The sequence below is a fragment of the Parasteatoda tepidariorum genome, chromosome 10 (genome assembly GCF_043381705.1).
Source record: "Parasteatoda tepidariorum isolate YZ-2023 chromosome 10, CAS_Ptep_4.0, whole genome shotgun sequence".
Classification (NCBI taxonomy): Eukaryota; Metazoa; Arthropoda; class Arachnida; order Araneae; family Theridiidae; genus Parasteatoda; species Parasteatoda tepidariorum.
The window spans coordinates 75036722-75057797 of record NC_092213.1 but is presented as its reverse complement, the minus strand read 5'-3'; the positions used below and the strand labels follow the sequence as shown (position 1 = coordinate 75057797).

Sequence of the window (21076 nt, the reverse complement as noted above, 5' to 3'; positions counted from 1 at the left end):
GGTTTCTCCAATAGGACTTCCCAAAAATTTTAGTTTTTGGAACATGGTCGGAAATTTTCAAAATTGGGGAAAAAAAGCGGATTTCCGCTTTTTCGTGGAAGTCTTTCATCCCTGCAACACATAATTTTTAAATAAGTCTAATACGAAGATCGATGATTGATATTAAAATCGCGTGAATAAGAATCGAGATTTTGTCAGAATCTGGAGCAGTTCCTAATATTTAAAATTCCTAAAATCAGTCAAACATACATAAAATCCTAAAATCAAACAGTACGTGTCATCATCTGAAAGGCGGGAAAGTCATTCTCTCACACTTACGTGCGTCAAAAAGTTAAACACAGAAATGCTGGAAATAGGGCTGTTTTCCCGAGTTTTCGATACTTTTCAAGGTCATTTTGAATTTTTCAAGGATTTAATATCATTTTCAAGTACTTCTAGGGGCCCTTGAAAATCAAAATGAAATTCAAGTACTTTTCAAGGTTTTTTCAAGGCCGCGGGAACACTGCAAACAATAAAATAAAGTAACTTAAATAACTAATTCACTATTTTAGAGGCAGCAGCTACATTTTTCTGAAAATGGTGAGGGTCAGACTAAAAATATAAATGGCAGACGGGGCAGGGAATCTACTTTCATCATTATTTTTATGACTTTAAATTTAAACAGTGTGCATAACCAGATTTTTCAACAAAAAATAAGCCCCTTTTAAGCACTCAAAAAATATTTTTAAACACTTTCAAAAAAGAAAAAAAAAAACATAATTTGGATCTGTGCAGTAATAAATTTTTCCTTCTTTTATTGTTTAAAGTTCTTAATTTCTGAACATAAAATCAATAAAATTCAAAAACATTTTTACAAACTTCACAGTGAAAATCATGTATTTTTTTGTAATATAAAACGGCAATCGACACAGTAAAGAAAAAATCTCTTCTAAGATAGAAAGTTGAGCACTTTTTACAAATCCCGAATAAAAAAAGCACCTTTAAGGGCTTTTAAATAATGCAAAATAATGAATCAAAAATAACATTACAAAATGCTAAATGAGATAAGAACAATACGTAATCTAAGTCATAATTGCTTTTTTGTTAACAATTCATGAAATATAAAAATGCTCATTTCGCAGAATATGTTTGGAACTGCTTATAATATTCCATTTTAAAAAAATGTAGTGGGTAATAACAGATTGAGGAGTTAAATTTTTATTTTTACACAATACTAAATTTTTCAGAAAGTTCTTATTTCTTAGGATTTTTTGCAATGATTCCTTTATTTCAAATACAAATTATTTTCATGAATTAAGTTCTTGCGCATTTCTTTTTTAAAATTATTTCCTAACGCTTCTTTTCTCTTTCTTTCTTTAAATTGTATACTGTTTGTCTATACACAACACTTTGAAGTTCTTTGTTAGATTATTATTCCTTATGTCAAATTTTTTTAAATTTTTAATATCAATATTTTATTTCTCTGGGGAATGACCTTGGAACGAGGTCCTCGACGGCGAGGTCAACCCAAGGGAATGACCTCGCAATTCATAATTCCACAATTTCAATATTATTTTGTTTTATCAAAATTAATGTGGTGAAAATTTTGAAACAAATTTAATAAAGATTAAACTACATTTTAGAACAAGTTGATGACAGCCCCTTAGCTTAGTAAAATAAACATCGACAATTGCAATTACTTTGAATTATTACTATACTAACTAAGAAGAAAGAGCTGGGTGGGTACTATCCATCTGAAATCCCAGAGAAGTAAAGAGAGTTAGCCAGAGAAGTAAAGGTGGCTGTATCGTTTTGTTACTTTTTTTTTTAATAAGTCTGTAAGATTGTATTAATAATCATAAATTATATCTCAAGCAAATACAACACAAGGGAATTTTATGTATGAACATATTTCAAAGAACTTACTGATTATGAACTAAAACTTTTCTCATTTCAGGATGAATATTTTTCACTATTTTGGAAAAGTCATACAATTTTTTCATTTGCTTCAAGAATTCAAAGCACTCATAGTCTTCCACCTGTTAGAACACAAAAGATTAACTTGATCATTCCGAAATTTAACAAATTAAAAAAAAAAAAACAATTTTCACAAAAATCAACAGAGGCAATTTGATGGTGACTGATGTTAAATAAACTTTTTTATTATTATTATCAGGGTAAGTAGCCAGATTTTTCAACAAAAAATAAGCACCTTTTAAGCACTNAAAAAAAAAAAAAAAAAAAAAAAAAAAAAAAAAAAAAAAAAAAAAAAAAAAAAAAAATTATTAGGATCTATGCAGCAATAATAAATTTTTTTTCTCTAATGTTTAAAGTTCTTAATTTATAAACATAAAATCAATAAAATTCAAAAAATTTTCAAATACTTTAGATAATCATGATAAAATAACTAGTTTTTGATAAATATTGCAGAGAAAATTGTGAAAATCAAACATTCTTTGTAATTTAGAATGACAATCGATATGGCAAAGAAAAGATATCTTTTTATAAAAGATTGAAAATTAAGCACTTTTTTCAAACCTCGAATAAAAAAAAGCACCTTTAAGGGTTTTTAAAAAATTTAAATAAAAAATAAGCACCTTTAAGAATTTTTTAAAGACACTAAGCACCCTGATTTCAACAAAATACTTATTTTAAACTACGAAATTTGTCAGTGGAGGGATACTATTAAATATTTTCTCTCTCTTTTTATTGATATGTTGTTCTTTGAAACAGGGATCATTATAATTATGTTATTATTATAATCAAAAATCATATAATTGTGCTATTCTTTTACATAATGTTTAGAAATTATTAGATTTGAAGTTACTCATAGGTATCTTAGATCTAGTAATAACTCATAAATAAATCTTAGGTTCTTATCAAATCAACAAAAGCCAAAAACCATGACCCTGCACAAAATTTCAATATTTTAAAGAACCTTTTGGAAAATTTTTAACTCAGAAAACTACCCTTTCAAATAATCTAACTTTACTAAAATAATAACTCAATTCTCATGAGTGCGGTGTCAAGGTTTGAACAAGTTGTTTATTTTAACATTGCCAGTCAAAGGTAATTCAGCTTTTTTAACCGACTAATAACAAAAATCAATACAAGTTTTATTATTATTATTTTTTTAAAAATAGTTTAAGGGGAATTTATAGAAATAAGGATGAATAAATATGTTTCCCTAACATTGCTAACAACAATAAAATAAATCTTAATTCTTTTCACAGGTATTTTTGTTCATTTAAACAAAGTTATAAATTCATTACATTACACACATATTTTGCAAGCAGTGGGAATACTAACACAAATTTTGATTTAAAAGAATACTTTAAAACTGATGAAAATTATGTACTGTACTTCGGGCTTAATTTAAAGCACATGAAAACTGATTACTTTATTCTAATATATTATTTCTCATTTTATTTGCTTACATTATACAATGAAAACAATTATAAATTTGATTCCTTCCCATAATATCATAGAAAAAAAATTCAAGGAACACTAACATTTATAATATGCACTTTAAGATTTCTTTTTAATGTTTTGTATGCAGATGAATGTTTCTGGGGACGATCAATTCGTTTCATCAGTTAAAACCAGGGTTTATGACCCACCCACACAAAAAAAAAACTCAAAGTGGGTTTTCTTTAAAATAAAAAAACTGGATTCAAATCGGTTTTTTATAAATACAATTGTAGCAACCACATAACTTTTTAAACTTGCGGAAAAACTNGGTTTATGACCCACCCACACAAAAAAAAAAAAAAAACTCAAAGTGGGTTTTCTTTAAAATAAAAAAACTGGATTCAAATGGGTTTTTTATAAATACAATCAAAATAGATTAATAAGGAATAATACAGGGGTAGCAGCAAAGTTTTTTAAAATTTTAGGGTAATTTTAGGAACTTTTTTCAAAACATTTTATGTAAATTTTAGGGGTAATATATGATTTTGCTAGGATAAAAACAGATCACACGGTAGTTTATTACATAACAGAAGGTTATTACAATTCATCCACACATATCATAAATAATTGCAAGCCATAAAATAAAGTTCTGAAATTTATTAAGTCAAGAATGAAATCTCTAAAGTGTAAAAATGAAATTTCAACTTTACATATTACCTATCAGAAATTAAGTGCATAATTCAGGAACAGGCAAAAGTGAGAATAAATCAAGAGAAAAAATAAATTAACACCAACTTGGATTTTTATTTAATTTTTACCTTCTTAATCAAAACTTTATTATTACCCTTTACCTTACTTTATGAAGAAAAACTATTGTGTGATATTATTATATTTCAAATCAGCAATTGATATTAGAAGTTAGAGAAAAACAAATTAATCATGATCATTTTTCTAATATATTCTTGATATGATTTGTGAGATTCTTTTACTGCCCTCAATAGTGTTGTGGTAATCTTCAACACTTCTCCATAATTTCGAATGGTATCTTTGATTAGTCTAAGAGACATAATAGTATTCTCATGGTGACTCACATTAAGCATTGCTTTATTTATCGAAAACCTTTCTCAGGATCAGAATTCCCATGTGGCAAAATTAAAACAGTTTTAATTAATGTAGTTAAATTCTTATATTTTAGATTATTGCTTTTTTATTTATATTTAGCCTATAACACTAATTTTTTAGGAACACCAACAAAATTTTATCAGATTTTTAGGAATTTTAGGGTTTGCACATAGTTTTAGGAATTTTATGAATTTTAGGGGGAATGCGACCCCTGATAATATTAAAAAAAAGAAAGAAAAGGATTTAAGGGATTTCATATTTATCTTAAATATGATTCTGGAATTTTCAAATCTACACTAACTATAGTTTAAAGAGTAATTTCTAAAACTACTAGAAAATTTTCTAAATAAACAGTAGTGCTGTAGTTAGTTGGCCTGCAAAAAGCTTACGTTATAACTAAAAAAATAAAAGTTTAATAATAAACACAGCATATTTCTCTGATCCAATATATTATGATTTTATTTTTAGTCAAGAAGTAATCTAAGAGTCTTTCATTAATACCAGCATGGAAAGATGGTACTACTTTAAAATTAAAAACTTTTTATTTTAATTCATAACTTAAATAGTATTTCTGTACATGCTTTCTTTTTATTAAAATTGTTCTTTTCTGAATTAAAAATTAAATCCTACAAGTGTTTAACTAGATAATATCTTAAAAAACCCACACAGGTTGAGTTTCTTTTTAAAAATCCAGGTTTTTTTTAAACCCTGGTAAAAACTAATCCTAAAATGACTGAACAAAATGTTTGCAGGATTTCATACTATTTAACAGAAAATAATTTATTGCATAATTGCTCAATGTTTTTCACAAATTTACAAAGCAGGACTCAGACAAGATTTATCAGATCAAGTCTTGCTACGTATAGCAAAAATAAACCACAGAATCAGAAAGAAAAAAAAAAGAAAAACACTAATGGTGCACATTTCATATATTACAGTCCCACATTATAAGCAGAAACCCTGTGGCAAATTTTTTTCGAACTATCTGCGACAAAACTCTCCAGTAATAGTAACTTTCTGCAATATATTTTTAATAATAAAAAACACACATGTAACTAATTTAAAATAACAAAAGCACTGTCTACAAAAGAAAAAAACTATAATTTTTTTAATTGAAAATGTAATAATTTTTTATTCTAATATTATGAGTGATATTCTTGCATTTTGTTGTGGGGGGGATGCAAAAATAATTTCCTTTTTTGCATTTTGTAAATAATCATAACAATAAAAATCACGAAACCGTAGTAGTAAATACCGAAAAAAAGATCGATGACGAAATCACGCGAATCAGACTCCTCAAATGTATGTTTCATTTTTAAATTAGGTAGTTGTTAAAAATAATATCGTATAAAACATATCAGATTTAAAAACTATGGAGAAATCAATAGCAATAACTACCAAATACAGGATAGAACCACTGCCAAAAAATGTAAATACCCAAATGCATGATTCGAATTTTTTACATCGTTTGAAGTATATCAGGTTACTTAAAAACCATGTGAAAATCAACCTCAATAACTGCCAAAAATACAATCTAAACATCACAAAGATACTATTGGCGTCAATTGAGAAAGCCAAAAAGTGATGATCTAAATATTACTTGTAAATTTCAGTAGAAAAGAAAACTACAATCGTTTACTTTTCAAAAGAAAACTCTTTCTGCTACAAAGTTGCGGTGTCACTGCGATTTTGCCCCCGGGAGTAGAAAATAATCTCCATATTTAACAGCCTGATAGATACAAAAAACACTTAGAAAAATTAAAAAATCCTTACAACTAAACGATAAGGTCCTTCTCCATATTGAGAATGTCTCGATTTCTTAGAGACAGGTAACATAACATTCTTGGTAAATTCCATTGTTTCAGAAAGAGACACTGTAAAACAACAAGAATACTAATAAGATTCCAAAGCCTTTTGAAATTACACAGGGTGGAAATAAATACATTATACTAAATAAGTATCAACTTACCAAACTCAGGTTCTTTGCGTTTCTTGGATGAGCCAATTTCAAGAGCTGAAGCCTGTTGTTCATCAGACTTGCGATCCCGACCAGGACAAGCGCATATTTTAACATCGACTTTCCGCCTTCCCAATACTTGGTTCCTGAAACAGCAACGATTGTTACTTTAATGAGCAACAACAATTGAATAAGGAGTTTTCAAATAACTACTTAATATGAAAAATAATGGCAAGAAAGAAAAAGGTATTTAGAGTATAATCATGCTGAAAATAAATACACAAATATTAAATAAAATAAAATAAAAGGAACATTTTTTAAACAAATTATGCAAAATTACAATCATTATTTTCAATAATTCAATTATCATATGCTAAAAAATATTTGGATATAGTGAACCATCTTTTATACTGAGCATATTACTGAATCTGTAGAAAGTCCACTTCAGCAGGGCTCGATTGCAAAACTTCAGGAAAGTCAGATGTTTTAACCAGGTGTATGTTAAAATGGCTTATTTTGGTTTACCTTCTTTAGGAAACACCGATTATTTATTTATTATTATGAGAAGCACATATTATTTATTTATTAATTTTGAGAGCTTTGCTTCGAAATGTAAGAAATTTGTCAAAAAATAAGTTTTAAATAAATTAGAATTAAATTCTAAAGCTTAAAAAAAATAATTATATTTTTCTGAGAAAAGAAACCTCTTAGTTGGGATATTTAGGTGCAGATAGAATAGTATACAAAGCAAAACCTTCAAATTTAACACAGCATGTCTTGTGAGCAATAAAAAAAGAACAAGACTAATCCAAATTTTAAAGGTAAAATTCTAAAAAAAAAAAAAAAAATTATAGAACTTTTTCATGTAAGTTGTGTGTTGTTTTAATTGCATTATAAAAATTTACTTATAATTAATACAGGGGTGATTGCGAGTCCAACTCAAAAATTCTGAAAATTTCTTGAGTAAAATCATTAATGACGCATTTCAAAAAATTTATGTCTTTATAAATTTAAATCTTTGATACTATCAAAACTAAATAAATTATATACAGCATAATTTAAGTGAATAATTATGTACAAGTTTACTTTTATCTCTAAACACATTTCAGGGGTCTGTTTAGAAGAAATTTGGGTCCGTTAACGGACCCTTCACAAAATAATTTATCTTTTAATCGCACCCTTCACAAATTTGTGTATCTTCATTATTGTCCTGTTAATCGAATAAACCCTTCCCAGGGGGGCAAAAAGAAAGATGAACGTAAATGAACTAAGTTAATAAAATTCTAATTTATTAAAACTACTAACATTGTCGGTTATTATACCATCGTCAACAGCTACTATTGAAAGGTTATTTTCGAAAATTAATCTTGTTTGCACTGAGTTGCGAACGAGGATGGAACAAGAGACACTCATAAGACATTTATTGTAAATGGATCAGAAAAATTGACTGATGCTGAGAGCTATTATAGATATTTTCAAATCTACTGGCAATCGACGTATATTGCTCTAATATTTTGATAATTATGTTTCTCTGTTTTAATTCTAAGGCTAGGTTTGATCTCATTTCATTTATATTATGTACCTTACTCTTCGAAGTCAAAAAAATTTATAAATTCAAAATGTAGTATTCTAAGAAAATATAACAAATATCGTGTGTACATTCGTATTGATATTAAATGATAATTTTTTTTGTAAATAAATAATTGAGCAATATATATTTATTCATAAAATTAATTGATAAAATATTATGTAAATAAAAATTAAGTTAGGTAAATTAAACAAAAAAATATTATGAATTTAAGAATTGTTTAAGTTTACTTAATGCGTAACAAATTAGAAGTGATACACAACTAAGTTGTGTCATTTAAAATAAGTCAATAGAAATTATTAAAAATGTGAGCGATTTTATTTCCATTATTCGTCCGAAATGAATATTCTACGTTCAGCAGTACAGGCTAAATACCAAATATTTGCATGTTGCATCTCCAACTTAGTAGCGGCTATAGCTGTTTATTTTTGAAAATTAATTTTTTTTAAAAATGTTAATATACAGTGTTGAGCATTATCTTGTATCTATTTACAATTTAAAAACTCCTTGAAATGGTTTTTTGCAATAATAGGACCTTATTTGCACAAATTCACAAAAGCAAAAGAATGTAACTTAATGCTTATTTTATATTCAGAAATTACGAGTAATTTTTTTTACAATTTTACAAAAACAGGACCTTTCACAAAATGTCTGGACAGACCCTTGCATTTATTATTCTACCAGAAAAAATATTTACAAATGAAAGATGCCAAGGATAAATTATAGTTCTAATATTTTTAAATGAAATATACAAAAAATTTTATACATAAATGTGATCGACGATTTCATGAAACTTCCGGAAATGCGGTTAGGGAAAAATCCGGAAATCCAGATTTTTTCTGGAGCACAATCACCTCTGTTAATATGCATTAAGAATTCAAAATAAATGCAAAAAAATTCTTTTTCCTAATTTTTTTTTTTCATTGTACCATGCTGTTTAGTTATTTTTAACTTCATTCATATCAATCAAGATATAAAATTTTTTAATTAATAAATTCATGGTTAAAAATAAACATAATTTTACTTAATGCTTCTATTATATTATTTTAATAAATATAAAAAAAATGTCAATTTGAATTGTACATGATACAAGTTCAACATGATAGTTCCTAAACATTTAGTAGGTTTTATATCGAACAACTAAAACATGTAATTAATGGGATAATTCAATAAATAATAAAGTAATTAATTCAACAAATACCCTTTCTCTAAAGTGAAGACAAGCATCAAAGGTCTTCTGTTTGGGCCAAAAGGACAAGAGCCAAAGCAGGTAAACTTATATATGTAGGTGGAGAATAATTGGCCAGCTACAAAGAAAACAAAATATAATTTTTTTATGAAAAGAAAGAAAAATGAAATGAGAAGTTTATTTTAAACAGAATATTTACCAGGAGGATTTTCAAAAGGAACAAGAACACTATGGCGCCTGGTAGATGGATCAATATCATAGCTAACATTTGAGCTTTCACATCTTACTAGATGTTCTGCTTCAAAAATATCTATGAAAAAAAAAAATATTAGGATTAATGTTCAAAATTCAAAAAAAAAATATTTTTAAAATAAATAAAATTATATTACTAAATCTTTCAGGAAATAAATTGTAATTTATTTTCGTCCTTAAAGTAGAAAACTTGTTTAAAAATTTAAAACGGTAAAATGTACTAAAATTATAAATATTCAGCTAATAAGGAAAATTGAGGCAGAGAGTACATTAAAAAAAAAAAACGCTTTGCGCAGTTTTGTAACATAAAACACTTAATTGAATATATAACTAATATTACAGACTAGGAAAACTAATAAACTATACAAAATTTAGGAAAGATCCCCAGTTTAGATCAAAAGATATAAGCTAAGGGTATCTCCCCAGTACAAGTTTATTTGATACATAAAATTTCAACAAAAAAAACCTTTACTAATGAATTTTATATGAAAGTTTTTCAGTTCTAGCAAAACCATAACAATGACAAAACAAATAATTACATATACAGGGTGTGTAGCCAGAATTTATAAAAAAAAAAAAAAAAAATTAGCACTTTTCAAGCACTCAAAAAATATTTTTAATCACTTTCGAAAGAAAAAAAAAATTAATTAGAATCAGTGCAGTAAGAAAAATTATTTTTTTCTACCATTTAAAGTTCTTCATTTATAAACATAAAAACAATAAAATTCAAAAACTTTACAAAATCATGATAAAATAACTAGTTTATGATAAATATTGCAGAGAAAATGGCTCATCATGCTTTTTTTGTAATTCATAACGACAATCGAAAAGAAAAATCTCTTTTTAAAATATAGAAAATTAGCATTTTTTACACACCCCGATTAAAAAAAAAGGACCTTTAAGGGCTTTTAAAAAATGCAAATCAGAAATAAGCACCTTTAAGCACTTTTAAAAAACTCTACGCACCCTGATATAGATTAATTTATAACAAGTATAAATTACAGTCTACATACTTTTTGACTTTTCTTCTAGAGAGTGATTAACACAACGCACAACAACTTCAGATGCAGACTCTGGAGAACTATATAAAGCTATGGCTCTGATTTTAACATTCTCTGGCATCAGAGTATTAGTAGAGAAATTGATGGGGCAGGGAGCATCCTTGCCAACATACAGTTTGTCCAAAGATTTGGAATACTAAATAAGAGAAACACAGTTTATTTAAAAACCATGATCATAATAGAAAAATACAGCACAAAACTTTAAAATATTTACCGTCCATGAAACGCCTTTTGTACTCTTCTCTTGTTGGCTGAATGACACATTGAAATTATAATCACCAGGCCAGTTTTGGCTGAAAAGAAGGGATCATTTAGTAATAACATCTATATTCTAAGTGTCATATAAGATAACTGTGTATGCATGTGTAACTAGCTGTGGGGAAACTTTGATACTTACAGAAGATGGCCATTAACTCTCAGAAAAGCTTTTTTCCAGACTGATTTTATTGAATTGGAACTAGTGTTACAGATTTAAAGAAATTCTCACTTATGCCTTATGTTCACAGATAAAATGTACATTCAGGGGTCTGTCTAGGTTTTTCTGAGAGGTGCATATTTTGTGAAAATTCAGACATAATTTGTGAAAAAGTAAAAATTATAATTAAAAATCAACAAAAAAAGATGGATTTATCGTTTCTTAAGGGATAAAAAAATAAAATTTTAAGAAAAAGTATTTTGTGAAACTACCGTTTTTCCTAAAGTTGGAATTTGTGAAGGTACCGCTAAACGGTAGTAAATTCGGCCTGGACAGACCCTTGACATTACAGGGTTGCCACAGAAAAAAAATTAACAAAATAGTTACCTAACAAGAACAAATTTTTTTTAACAATATGACTAAAATTTTGTTAAATGATTTAATTGTCATATACCATGCCAAGATCAATTTTATCAAGTTGGTGGCAAGTATAATAATTTTAATATATATATATATATATATATTTTTCATATATATTTGCAGAAAATTAAACACTTTTAATAAATTCATTCAAAAAAAATACTTTTTCATTAAAAGGAACATAAATTTTCCCTTGTCAATTGATTTAGCAAATATATGCATACACATACATATTGTGAAACGTGATTACTCAAATTAGAAGTTCACGCACAACAAAATCGCATTAAAAATTGGGTTTTTCGAGACTTCTAAGTCACCCTATTACAGTTAGGAAATTCAATGAGAAGGTGCCAACCACAATTTAAACTGCTTAGTGAGAAAGACACAAAGAGTTATTTTTTAGTTTTACTTGCAACATTGATTCAATCTGACAATTCCTTAAAATTCAGAGATTAAAGTAAATAGTGGAGCAATGTACAAGTTTTAATTTTTCAAATTTGAAGAAGGCACCTATGAGTATTTGCTAATGAATAACAACATTAGAAAGGCTTGCCACTAGCAACATAATAAAAAAATGCCAAGTAAAACATTTTAAATGAGTGTTGATGATTTATTATAGATCTTCCTAATTGGTAGCCTCCATAGCAAAGATATTAAATATTTCTTCATACACAAAAAAAGGGCAATCAAAGTTTTATCTTCAACCTTGTGGGCAAAAATATTATGTGGGTCAATTTTAATTTTAAAAATTAAATAAATAAAATTATAGATAAATATAAATCTTACATTTATTTCTATGTTTATAATGTATGAAGTTTAACCATTAGTCACTACAACTTAATGTTTTTAAATAATTAAAATAGGAAGTCTAACAATGATTCAAAAGCAGGTTTTTTTACAACAAATATTTTTTTTTTTATGCTGGTTTTTTTTTGATATTTTAAATACATGTATATAAAATATTTTGTAAGAATTTTTTCATTTTTTTTAAACCAATAAATCTTAAGTCGTTTTTAATTAAAAAAATATTAAAACAAAGCTTGCGCTTGCTTGAACTATAAGACATTGGCTTTATTTTAGCTTATTTCCTTTAATTATTTTTGATTTATTTACGATTTCTGATTGTAGTTTTCATTAAAAAAGAATTTTTGAACATAAGTTATATCGGGAACAGATGATATAAAAGTTTGCACATCGGCTAGCNGTAGTCATCATGATATTTTGTGAAGGGTCCGTTTTTAAGTTAAAATATTTTGTGAAGGGTCCGTTTTTCTGGAAAGATATTTTGTGAAGGGTCCGTTTTTCTGAAAAGATATTTTGTGAAGGATCCGTTAACGGACCCAAATTTCTTCTAAACAGACCCCTGTACATGTATATAAAATACTTTGTAAGAATTTTTTCATTATTTTTAAACCTATAAATCTTAAGTCGTTTTTAATTCAAAAAATATTAAAACAAAGCTTGTGCTTGCTTGAACTATAAGACATTGGTTTTATTTTAGTTTATTTCTTTAAATTATTTTTGATTTATTTACGATTTCTGATTGTGTAGTTTTCATTCAAAAATAATTTTTGAACAAAAGTTATCAAGATGTCTAACAGACGATATAAAAGTTTGCACATCGGCCAGTCCTAGGCCTAAGAGAGGGTAAAGAACAACAACACTGAAAATACATGTAAACTGAAATCATGGGGAAAAAATGTGAGGAACTATTTTGTACAAAAAGAGAACAATATTATTTACATACTTAATTTTTTTTTACTATAATTGTTAATTATATGTATAATTGATGCACAATAATTGTTAAAGCATTACATGAATTACAATTATTGATATTAAAATAATAAATTAAAACAAAATAAAGTAGAAATGTCATGAAAAAAACAAGACATTTAACATGGCATTCTCTTTCTCTAATAATAACAGTAGAACAAATATTTTTTATTCAGAACAATGTTCTTAGAATGAAAATAAATCACTAAAATTCATAAGAAAAAAAGAAAGAAAAAGGGCAGATACCTGGCTGGTAAGGATGATGGTGCAAGAGGAACTGAAGAAGCAACTTGAGGAACATTGTTTGTTTCGATTAATTCCTAGAAAAACAGTGAGAATGTAACTAAAAACACTATTTATGTGACAGAAATAACTTATTGTAAATATGTTAACAAGGTGCGTTGTCAAATCTTTCCACAAAAACTAATCACTTTTTAAGCACTAAATGAATTTTTTAAAGCAGTATATACATTGACAAAATGCAAAATAGTTTTCAAAATCTTTTCATGATCATTATAAAATAACTAGTTTCTGATAAAGAACTCTTTTCTTGATTACATTAGCAACCATAAAAAAATAGAGAGATTTTTCGGCTCCATTTCAGGGGTGGAAAATGACACCTGAAATTGAAAATATCTCGCAAAATGCAGCAGAGTAGCACACGAGAGTGCAAGAATCTCACCGAACCCAGCTCAGTATAAGTACATGCAGACCCGCAAGTTTAATCAAACATGTAAAATGATTGGCGCTTTCACACGCTAGGGAATGGCGGTACGCCGAAATGCATTGTGTTTGAAATGCATTGTAAAAATTTTGCATAGCACGTGAAAACCATGTTTTTGCATAACACATGTTAAAAATAGACATGGTAAAAAAAAAAATAATCTCATTTTCGAAAAGGGAAAATTAAGCATCCTAAAGATGCACCAAAAAAAGCATCTATTTGGTGGCTTTTAAAAAACTAAATAAAAAAGAAGCACCTTTAAGTACTTTTAAAAAACGCTCAGCACCATGGTTAAGGCAGTTAAGAAAAGTTCTCATAACATTTAATGTCTAATCATTTACACCGTAGGTTTTTAACCTTTTTTTAGCTCACTGACCCTTTTGAAAAACGTTAACCCTTTATAAAAGTACTTTTAATATTCTTGCTGTGATTCACTTATAAATTATTGAAATTATTATTGACTAATGAATTTATATTTTAACTTTTTTAAGACAATTTTTATTAAAGTAGCCCTCATGCGAAAATTATAGGTATTTGCATGGAAATAAATTCAATGTAACACTCTCCAATTTAAATTAAATAATCAACTAAATATTATAGCTTATAAATTATTTCACCTAAATGTAATTTTAAGTTAACTTCAAATCTTAAATATATGTGAAAACGGGCAGTAACAAAAAAACAAAGTCATTAAAAAAAATAAGGTTAAAGAATATGCTTACCACAGGAACAACTTCTCTGTTATTATAATTATTCTGGACAGATAAGTTATTGAAGTGGTCGTTGTCCAACTAAAATAAATTAAAATAAATTTATGGGCAATATAGAGTAAAGAAAAAACTCTTGATAAAATAAATATCCGAGTTGCATTTCAAAGTAAAATATTTTTACGGTTAATTATGGATGTAAAAACAAATTTAACGACTTAATTTATTTGGATCGGGGACAAAAACTTACCAATGTTTCAGTTAAAATAGTGGATATTATCAGGGCTCAAAATTGTATGTGGTCTTCTAGACCATCAACTTATAAGAGACATGTAAACATAGGAGTGATTAAATTTGGTGAATTTCTAACCCTTAAAAAATATATATAAATGAGTCCATTAAAAAAATAATAAAAACACTAATAGAATGATTATCGTCAATAAATTCCTGGATTAAAAAATAACCATTTCGATTAAGATAACAGATATATATATCCACACAAACATATATATACATACATATCTTATTTAGTTAAAATACAGTAAAATATGAACTCATTCTTAATAACAAAAAAAAAGTTCTTTAAACTATAAACAAGAATTATAAATTGCAACAAATTCAAAAGTTATACTTTTACAATAACAAATTCTATAATTAATGCCTGAAGATAAAGGAAAATTCTTAGAAATCTTTTCATCAATAAAAAATAAAAGTTATTTTAATTAGCCAGTAGGAACCAGTTTGTACCAAGAATCACAAAAGCTTTACAATACAATGCATTTATTGCTAGCATTCCACGCTCTCTTGCACATAAATAATTACAAACAGGTTATAAGGTTTATGAACTCAACAAGTTTTAACTTGTACATACCTTGACTATATTTATGGACAAATTGAATACAGTTTCAATATAGTAAAAAAAGATAAAGCAATAATTATAATTCCTTAATATTTTTATTTATTTCTTCATGATGGGCGAATTTTGTTAAAATATAAATAACAGGGTGAGTAGCCATAATTTTCAACAAGAAATAAGCACTTTTTTAACACTTATTAAAATAAAAAAAAAATCATAATTAGGATCTGCGTAGAAAATTACTTTTTTCTGTCGTTTAAAGTTCTTAATTTATAAACATAAAATCAATAAAATTAAAAAAAACATTTTCAAAAACTTTACAGAATCATGATAAAATAACTATTTTCTGATAAATATTGCAGAGAAAATTGTGAAAATCAAAGAAAAAATCTCTTTTTTAAAGATAGAAAATTAAGCACTTTTTTCAAACACTGAATGAAAAAAGCCCCTTAAGTACTTTTTAAAAATGCTAAGCACCCTGAATAAGTACACTTAAAAGTTTTAAAACTGATGAAAAAGACTGTTCTTAAAATTGTGATATTAAATTTTATAATATTTACTTAATAATAAAATATAATACTATAAATTCGAAAAATTCAAACAACTAAGCCAGAATATTAGTTGTCTTTAAAACAGATCATGATTGTTAACTCAAGGGCAACAAAAATGTTGTACAAAACTTATAAAGGTAATTGCTTTAAAATTAAAATTTGGATATTAAATGTCTAAGTAATTCGATTCAATTTATAAAATAAAAAGATCCTTAAAAGTTAACTTTTAACAATTTAAACTAATTTTAACTTATCATAACTATCAAAAAATTGTTATAATAACTATTATCCTAACAAATTATAAAATGGATGAAATTAATTCGAATTATTTAAACATATTTAATTTTATATAAATTTGTTTCTAAGGTAATTATCATAATTTCAGTCATGCATGAGCATGCGGCTCTAATGCACGCCATGCAAGTGGCCTTTTTGTCAAAATATTAGTGCACCACTAATTTTGAAAACTTATTTCAAACTTAAAATTGATAAATCATTACAAAACACGTCGCAGAAAATAAAAATATAGCTAATAAAATAAAAAAATTGGGAATGATAAATTTGTAAAAAACGTAAACAAAACATTTGATTACAAAAAAAAAGCAATTAAAATATAATAAGATGAAACAAAATTTAAACTAACGGCGGGAAAAACAATCTAAATAAGCATAGAAGCAATTAAATAAAATCTAACTAAACAAAACTAGCCAAAAAAATTCCTACATTTTACGCTTTAAGAGAGAAAAGAAAAAGGTGAGTAAAAAGTTAACAAAGTAATTAAGATTTAAAGATAAGGCAATGATGATTTAAAATAAATTAATTTCAATATTAAAATAAAATGTATTTATAAAAAAAGAAAGTAACTAACCACCACTGCTGGAGGCAAATTCGGCATTTTGATCTTGGACCGTTGATTTTTCTTAGCGTCGAAAAGCATCTCGGAAAAATTACGAATTTAATCCGCACGCGAAAAATCGAAACACACAATGCTGATCCTAAACAGCGCGACCACGTTTTAAAAGCACACCTATCCTTTCGGCTCAAACAAGTTCGTTCTTGACGAAACAAGGCAGGAGCAAACGTGTAGCGGAGAGGTAATGAAAAACAAAATAACGATCCGATGTTATCATTGGGGGAAGATAGTATTCTCGGAAGCTGCAGATGGTTTCGCTTTACTTTTAACGATTTCGCAATCGCTAACTAGTACGACTATACGAGTTGAAACAAGAAAAGAAAACCACAAAAGAATTCCGGGGGTTTGCTTTTTAAACGTGGGTAAACGAAACTTCGCAGTTTTGGAAGCAATATCTGAAGAGTGATTAGTAATAGCGAGGAAAAATCCAGTTGGTACATGTCAGGCAGTTTTATCGCGAATAACATAACGCACTGTAAGTCAGCAAAAGAAAAGAGAAAGAGAAAAAAAAAAAAAAAAAAANAAAAAAAAAAAAAAAAAAAAAAAAAAAAAAAAAAAAAAAAAAAAAAAAAAAAAACTATGCACATACACATAAAATAAAAGCGAAGTTTTTTAAAAATATCAAGTGGAAATAAAATAAAACACTTACTGAAAGAAAAGTTAAAAGATCAACAAGAATATTATAATTAATAATGTTTAAATTTAAAAAGTTTCAGCATAATTTAGAATTCTAAAACCCTAATTTTTAATATCTTAAAAATTATTAACATTAGTTTTTTTTTTTAATCCTTTCTAAGTTAGTTTTTAAAACTCTTATAAATTTCAACATTAACTATATTATTTCAACATAAAATGAATTTTTTTTTTTCAATGAAAATTTGTATGCTTATTCACATATAAATTTGGATTTTAATTAAAGTTACTTGTAAGAAAAAAAGCGAGCACCGAATTATATGGATTATTTTAAATATACTTGAACAGTATATAGTAAAACTGTAGAATAGTTTTTTATACAAATGGTAGTCAAATTTTGAATTAATTTTAAACAGAACTATTTCAAGAGCTATGGGACTATTTAGAGTAAAAATTCATCTTATTATATATTTCTTTGATAAATTTCTTTTTTTTGCTTAAAAAATAAATTATAATAATAAAAAAACTTTTGTAATATCTTTTTCGCTTTTAAAATCTATTAAATTTTTAACCCATTATTATTATTTTTTCTTCTATGTCTGCATGTATTTTTTTTTATTTTTGCAGCAATAATTAAGATGGAATAATTTAATTCTATAACACTGTAAAATGTTTTACTTTATAGTTATTAAAAATTTTTATTTTAAAAAAAATTTCCTTTTATTTTAATTAAAATCATGATTTCTTATTTAAATTCCTCTTGATATTTCAATAGGTTTTAGACATTACTAACTTTTTCTTGACATTTTTTTTCCTTGTGACTAATATTTTCCAGAAGAAAAATGAGTCTTATTTTAATACTTCATAAGATAACTTACCACAGACCTTAAAAATTATTTGTTCTCACTAATCTACTAAAATGTTTACAATGCTGACATTAAATAATATGCTGAAACAAGATAAAATATCCTAAACCTATTGACCAGCATTATAAACGTAAAAATAGAACATTCAACATAGAAAAATAAAACATTCTCTTTGTTCGCCAAGCTTTTTTTTAAAGTGGAACAAATTATTTCTCAAAGTAAAATAAAAAAAATTAAACATAGCTTAATGAATTTTATTATAAAGAATGTAAAATTCAAAAATATTAGAAAACTAAAATTTTTTTTTTTTATAATTATTTTTTTACCCTAAAAACAAAAATTAGTAGGAAAATTTTTTGTTGATAGCAATAAAAGTTCTTGAAATGTAACAAGGTTGGGGGAAAAAAAAAAAAAAAAAAAAAAAAAAACAGAATTAGTATATTCTTTAACAAGTTCTTAAAACACTTGTAAATGATCCAATCAAGCAAATGCACTAGAATTTCAAAATATTACTTACAGCTAAAATTAGTTATTTAATGTTTATTTTACACTTTTTGAAATAGAAAATATTTAACATAATTAAATTGTTTTTTTTTGTNAAAATATACTTTACTTTTTTTTTTTTTTTTAAATGAAAAATTTGATTTTAACTTGTCCAATTTTTCAACTTACGTGATAATTGTTGCAAAATATACTAAATATTTTTACACATAGGGAATTTTAGTCATCAAAATCAAATAAACTAATATTTTTCAGTTATGATTTCACATTAAATTAAACTTGAAATGTTATGTATTATGTTTACTCATAATTTTGAATAGTAATAACCATTTAATTCATCAAAGATAGTTAACTGAATTTTAGAACTGAGGCTTGCCTTATTATGTATTAGTGACTTATTTAAATTTTTAAGCAAGCAATAATCTACACAAAAATTCGATTTCAACAGATTTTTTAAGGAAACTTTCTCAATTTAGAGGGAATTTACTAAGTGTACAATACAAAAACTATAGGAATATTTATTAAACCAGTAGACTAGGAGAAACAGGCAAAATCCAGTAGAGTTGGCAGCCATGCTTTTAATTTAAACCATAATATAATCTGATAAGTAAAAAGTAATGAATTAATTTGGGGTACCTTCTCTCAAAATCATTAATCAATATAAAGGAGTTATTTAATGATTTTTTGAAAAAAATATAAGGCAATAATAAAATATGAGTCAATAATAAAATGATGACAAATCACAAAGATACTATAGATAAGATAAAGTTTATCTCTATGAATTGCTAACAACCAATTATTTTTAAAGATCTTTCAAAAGATTGTCAGTTCAAATTTTGAAATCTAAGTAAGTTAAAACATGTTTTTATTTTATGTAGAAAATTTTATTTATTGTTTCTTGTATAAAATTTGTAATCTTTGCAAAACATAATGGCATATAAATATAACATTTGTAACAGTGTAAAGAAATTCTATTTGTAGTATTGAATGAAACCAATTTTATACATAATTTGTAAAAAAAATAATTACTAATTATGCATGAGTCTGAAATTTGTTTAAAATTTTTTCTGATCAATGGTCTCCTAATTTAGCACCTAAGAAAAAATACTCTCACTTGTTAACTAAAATTTTAGTATTAAATCAAGTATGAAAATTAAATATAGAAAAAAAACTGGACTTCATTATTACTTTTTCTTAGCTGTGAATTATGGTTTTTGCAGATTGGGCTCTATTCAAACAGCCTGTTGGTAGTCTTTAGAAAAAAGTAAATACATTTAACCCTTTCGCGACGAGTTTTTTTTTCTTTTTCACAACAACAATTTTGGGTAGCGCCATCTATGTTCTGTGAATGAGAATACCTTCAAAAATATTGGCAGGACTGATGGGAAAGTCTCCTATTAGACAGGGAAAGGTTTCTGTCCCGTTAGGTGCGAAAGGGTTAAATAAAGGACGGATATATTATTTACCTTCCTTTGAAAAGTTTTGATCAAGTTATTTGAGGAGAATGAATATCATATTTATCAACTAGCATGAAAAAAAATCTGAAGACAAACTAAAACAAGTTTAACTAACTAATTTAAAATTAAAGTATTTATATTGAAATTAATATAAGAGATCTGCATAACAATGGGAAAAAAATGATAGATTCTATATTATTAAAGCTACCCAATATAGAAATTACGAATATTTTGTCACTGGTTCTGAGAACCAATAACTAGATTACACACATTTTACATTTAATTCAAACGAAAAAAACTAAATCACCATATTTATGTTTTAAACATGATTGTCTGGAACCACCTACGAGTATTTCATGGTGGTTCAAGTCGGATTTTAGTGGCCAGGGATCAATATATCACTGTCATTTTTTTATCAGAGTTAATTTAAATATTTTAAACTAAAAGAAATTTTTAGCTAAATTTGCTAACAGCAGTTAAAAATGCACTTTGTTAGAAAGATAGCAATAAAAAAAATATTTTTAAAAAAATGTGAACATTATTTGCATTTCAACTGCAATATGAATGATGCAATACTGTTTAGAAATCAAGACAAGGCAAATTTTTAACTAGACAAAATATAAACCGATATTTCAGATGGCAAATCACATTCTTTTTTATAGTTAAACTTTACTAGCCACAATATTTCTTTGCAAACTGAA

General features: G+C 26.1%; 1 protein-coding gene across 1 annotated transcript in view; it reads right to left on the bottom strand.

Moving 5' to 3' along the window:
• Positions 1 to 21076, bottom strand: part of LOC107437065 (cellular tumor antigen p53) — a gene marked incomplete in the record, with an annotated part of 61633 nt that overhangs the window by 932 nt on the left and 39625 nt on the right. The window contains 9 exon segments of the mRNA XM_071186628.1: positions 1906 to 2018; positions 6286 to 6386; positions 6482 to 6615; positions 9259 to 9364; positions 9446 to 9556; positions 10512 to 10695; positions 10774 to 10852; positions 13414 to 13487; positions 14614 to 14682. Coding sequence (XP_071042729.1) covers positions 1906 to 2018; positions 6286 to 6386; positions 6482 to 6615; positions 9259 to 9364; positions 9446 to 9556; positions 10512 to 10695; positions 10774 to 10852; positions 13414 to 13487; positions 14614 to 14682 — 971 coding nt within the window.